This window comes from Sinocyclocheilus grahami, unplaced genomic scaffold, assembly GCF_001515645.1.
Source record: "Sinocyclocheilus grahami isolate Dianchi unplaced genomic scaffold, SAMN03320097.WGS_v1.1 scaffold1752.1, whole genome shotgun sequence".
NCBI lineage: Eukaryota > Metazoa > Chordata > Actinopteri > Cypriniformes > Cyprinidae > Sinocyclocheilus > Sinocyclocheilus grahami.
In genome coordinates, this window is record NW_015506931.1 from 99,449 (window position 1) to 104,285 (window position 4,837).

At 37.1% G+C, this 4,837-nt stretch overlaps 1 protein-coding gene across 1 annotated transcript in view; it reads left to right on the forward strand.

Annotated features, from left to right (window-relative positions):
- LOC107572454 (uncharacterized protein PB18E9.04c-like) overlaps window positions 1-4,216 on the forward strand; it is a 12,293-nt gene extending 8,077 nt beyond the window's left edge. Inside the window, exons 9-15 of the mRNA XM_016258876.1 lie at window positions 135-331; window positions 554-618; window positions 1,155-1,336; window positions 1,449-1,561; window positions 1,649-1,713; window positions 1,807-1,985; window positions 3,238-4,216. Of these exons, the coding sequence (XP_016114362.1) occupies window positions 135-331; window positions 554-618; window positions 1,155-1,336; window positions 1,449-1,561; window positions 1,649-1,713; window positions 1,807-1,985; window positions 3,238-3,329 (893 nt within the window). The 3' untranslated portion in view covers window positions 3,330-4,216. The remainder of the gene's footprint in view (window positions 1-134; window positions 332-553; window positions 619-1,154; window positions 1,337-1,448; window positions 1,562-1,648; window positions 1,714-1,806; window positions 1,986-3,237) is intronic.
- Window positions 4,217-4,837: the final 621 nt, after the last annotated feature.

The window sequence follows — 4,837 nt, forward strand, 5'->3', positions numbered from 1 at the left end:
CCCTACTACAACAACAAAAGCAACAACAACAACAACTCCAACTACGACAACCACCACCCCTACTACAACAACAAAAGCAACAACAACAACAACTCCAACTACGACAACCACCACCCCTACTACAACAACAAAAGCAACAACAACAACAACAACAACAACAACAACTCCAACTACGACAACAACCACCACCACCACCACTACAACAGCAGCACCAGCACGTCCTCTGCCAACTGTAGCCATACAGATTGTCATTATAGAGGTTTTTACTCAAGCACTGGAGGACCCGAAATCTACGGAATTTAAAATCCTAGCCACAAAAGTGGAGACTATGGTATGTTTCAAATGGCAGAACAATACAGTGATACATATGTATAAGCATTTGCAAAGATACACATACAAATTTAATGATTTTTTTCTTTTATCTTAAATAACAGTAAAAATCTAAAGGAAAATTCTAAACTCAGTTTTGCACTTTTACAGTTTTGGGAGTGAGAAAATATGATCTTTTTTACCACTCTTTTTCATTCCTAAAACTGACTTACTGCTTTCACAGTTTGATGAAGTCTATAAAAAAAAGTTTGGGCCTCGTTTCATCAGGACCATTGTGATTGCATTCATGTAAGTAAAAAGTTTGATTCAATACTTTAAATGATTACTTTATTAATCATGCTTTCAATGTCAGACAGTTTGTGTAATTTTTCATGTCATAAAAACGTCACGGGTTACTCATGTAACCATGGTTCCCCGAGAGGGAACGAGATGCTGGGGAATGCAGCCTGCATGCCCTTTTATATTTCTGGGCATCCCACCTATGAAGTCATGGGCCAGGTGGGCCAATCGATTGGTGTTGTTTCAAACGTGCTTCAGACACCGGTCATGCAGGCTGCATTCCCCTAGGGGGCGCAGCGTTGAGCTCCCTAGAAGGGGAATTTGCATTTATGCATTTGACTATACTCACTACTGTCAAAAGCAAAAAATATGGTAAGATTTTCTCTCCTTTATACAAGTTAGCCATTGAGAGTTATAAGTTAAGTTGCATTTTGACATTTGCATGATGCAGTTTTTTTTTACATTTCTTTTCTCTCGTCTCTGCACCACAACCCATCAAATATATGGATGTAATTATAAGCTGTAAAACATACCTTTTTCTCTAGTGGTGTTTCCAGAACCCGGGAAGGATTAAATGTACAGGCGGAGGTTCAGTTGGTGTTCAGTGAAGCGTCCACTGAACCGATCCCCAGCAACGCTGACATTGTGCAGACTCTAAAAGAAGCAGCTGCTAATTCAACGGCAGGCTTCAACCTCACACTTGATGCCACCTCTATTACTGTCATTAGTAAGCTCATTTAGATATGCCAGATTTCTGAGATCTTACTATGTTAACTTGACTAGAAAAGTTCTGCGCAATCTTTGCTCTGTTATCTTTAAAATCAATTCCTTTTTTGTAGAATCAGTGCAGATAATTCCGCTGACAATCCTCACCAATGGAACCTTTGTGGCTGCTCTTTCAAATAAAAGTTCTACTGAATTTCAGACCAGGGCTTCGATGATAAAAGCAGGGGTGAGTGTGATGTGTCTACTTATGAATTTTGGGTAATATGCTTTTACAAAAGAAAGACAATTTTGTTGAACAACTCTTCTTTTGCAGCTCGAACCGTTTTTCCTCGCTGATTACCCTAAATCATTCAGCACCATATCTGTAACAGACTTCAGGTATGAATATGCTGGTGCATTCTTGAAAATAGCTACTGATTCAACATAACACTCAGTTTTCATTGATGAATCTTGATTCCAAACTCTCTCCAGTGATGCCAGTGTAAAATTACGGAGCGTGCCCACAATCCGAAACTCCATGGATCTTGTATTTGGAGCGGACGCCGTTCTACCTAATAGCACCCAGATAGTGAACACTGTAGTTCGAGCAACTAGAAACAACACGTTACCCTTCCAGATCTTCACTTCTTCAATCATAATAAATGGAACCGGTGAGTGATGCACTTTAATCTTGCACTGTAGTGAAACATTGTGCACTCAGATGAGTATTATTATTTTTTTACTGGAGTTGTACAACCCTGTTATATCAATGTAGGGTAGAGTACAGTTGTAACTTGTTTGCGTTTTGCTGTCCTGCACAATTAGAAAGTTTTGCACAATTTGTGATAATTGTGATAATAAATCAGTTTCATTTTTGTAGAATCACTGCAGAAAATTCCAGTGACAATCCAGACTAATGTAACTTTTGTGGTAACTTTTTTCAAATACACGTTTTGTTGAATTTCAGAGCAGAGCATCAGTGATAAAAACCAATATATTAGCACACTAGAATGCCCTAAAAAACATTAATTTGCAGACCCTACGTTTTGGTGTGGATTGTGAACAATTTTACTCATTCTGCCCAGTTCCTGCTTATAATGCAGGAAATTCAAACATTTTCTCAATTTCTCGCATTGCAACCATGCACTTTTTTGGTTCCACTTTTGACATTCTACTAACTACAAGTAACTTTGCAACTACATGTCAACTAACCACCATTAATCTGCAACTACATGTCAGCTAACTCGGATTAGTATACTGTTTTGTTAGGGTTAGTAGAGTAAGTTGGGTTGCAAAGGGGTGGAATGTCCCCAGTAAATTTATGGAAACTTTCCAGGATTTTTTGGAAAATGTTAAGTTTCCAAAAATTTACTGGAAATTGCTATTGACATGTAGTTGCGAAGTTGAACAAAACTGACATGTATTCTACTAACGACTGTTAGTTGACAAGTAGAATGCCTATAGTGGAATGAAGTGTAACCCTCTTATTGTTTAAATACATACAATTCAAAATTTAATGAAATTTGATATTAAACAATGAAATCAAACTGACTTGCATTATTATATAGGTTATTGCACAACAAAATCACACAATCTTGTATTTAACAAACAAAATTCAGAAGGTGATAAATCAACAATCGGCAATAACAAGCACAGTTTTTAATGATCAGACAGGAATAACAATTATTCACAATAACAGAGTAAGAAAAAAGGACTTTATATGATTGAAAGAACGTGGACTACAAGCTTGACATTTTTCATGCAGAGAGAGAATGCTAATGTTAACGTGCACATGCATTTTAAGAGTTAAAATTTGCAGCGTTGCATCTGTACTCTGTCCATTATACTACTTGAGTTTTAGACAAAATTCCAAAAGGTCAGTGAATGATAATTTCTGTCTGTTTTAATCTCTTTGTGATGCAGAACATTCGGCAGGTGAAGTCAGCAGCAGGATCAGTGTGTTGACCGCTTCAGTTCTGGTTGCTGTGTCGCTTCTGGTTCCACGGTTTAACTGAACGTATCCACTCATGCCAATATAACTGATTCAGACAGGTCTGAATCTTTCCTTCAGCTCAAGTGAAGGACTCAAATGAAGCTACTGATGCTACGTAATGAGTAGTAATGAAAGTAATATTTTATATAATCCTATTCTGAACACTTCAAACTAGATCTAAGTTATAATGGATTCCATATTGGTTCTGGATCTGTATGTACCTGCATGTTTTGGTACATTTTCTCCCTTCAGAATCCATCATCATGCGCAGAGGGAAAAGGTTGATTTAAAATGTTTGATCTCTTTAGACGATTCCACTTTATTATTGAAATATCAAATTCTAATGGTTGTCTCATACACACATACTTGTAGCCCTTTTGAAATGCAGCATAGCTTCTCCGAACGTAAGCCATGCATTGGAACATGTTAAAGGTCTTTTTTATGCTGGCTGACTCTGAACAGTCTGGAAAAGGTTTTGATGAGCGAAAGGATGAAGTGTTTCAATGCGAATGAAACCTGTAAAACAACTTGAAAGAATGACAAATAGCTACAGGACATGACATCAGTCTAGGGGAGAAACTTGGTCTGAGATTATTACATATTAACACGAAAACCTGTACAGAAACCACCACCACAACAACAAATTTCATGCACTTGTATCATATCAGTATTTTCTAAATTATTTATTCTAGAAAAAAATCTATCTAATATTTCCTAAGTTAATTTAATTCTGAACTCAAATTGCGGATTTTCTGAAAAATGTATTGCTTGTTGATATTGTTCACACTGGATGTGGTAAACAATATGATGGTTGCCAAGAGCACAAGTGAAAAGATCATAGAAAACAGTGAGTATATACAAACACTGTTAGATATTAAACCATATGAATAAACACAAGATATGCTTCAATTCTCTTTTTTTAATAAATGAATATATGTATATATGTGTGCGTGTGTGTGTTTCTGTTTGCGCACAGCTTTCCCTGTCAAACAAATAAACAATCTAAATATCAGGTCGGGTCAGGAAATGCTGAGACCAGACTCAGTCGAGTTCCGATGCCTTTCTCCCTCCGCGTCTCCGCAGCACAGCAGTGTAGCACTGATCGGCACATGCACCACAGACATGCAGAGAGTCACAGAGGTGAATCCTTGCCTCCCTTTCCAGTTGTGTTTGTCTTGGTGTGGAGGTGAGTGGTGATGAACAAAAGACTAAGCTACCTGTGCCTCGAATTTACAGCTAATTATCCAAAATGCAATTATAGTTATTAGTCTTGCTAACATCCATGAATCATGAGAGAGCTACCATGTAAAAGTTTAGCGAAGGCAATAAAGTCTAGTAGGTTAGACCAGTGCGCGTTTTTTCACTGCATGATTCAGTTTATTAAAATCCATTTAGAATGATCACAAAATTCAAGATATGTGGGCAGAAATGTATATATTTATATAATTTCATATAGTTAATCAGTATCACGCGAAGACTGACGTTTTTTTCCACCATAAAGCAGCATGATTACAAATTTGACATTGATTT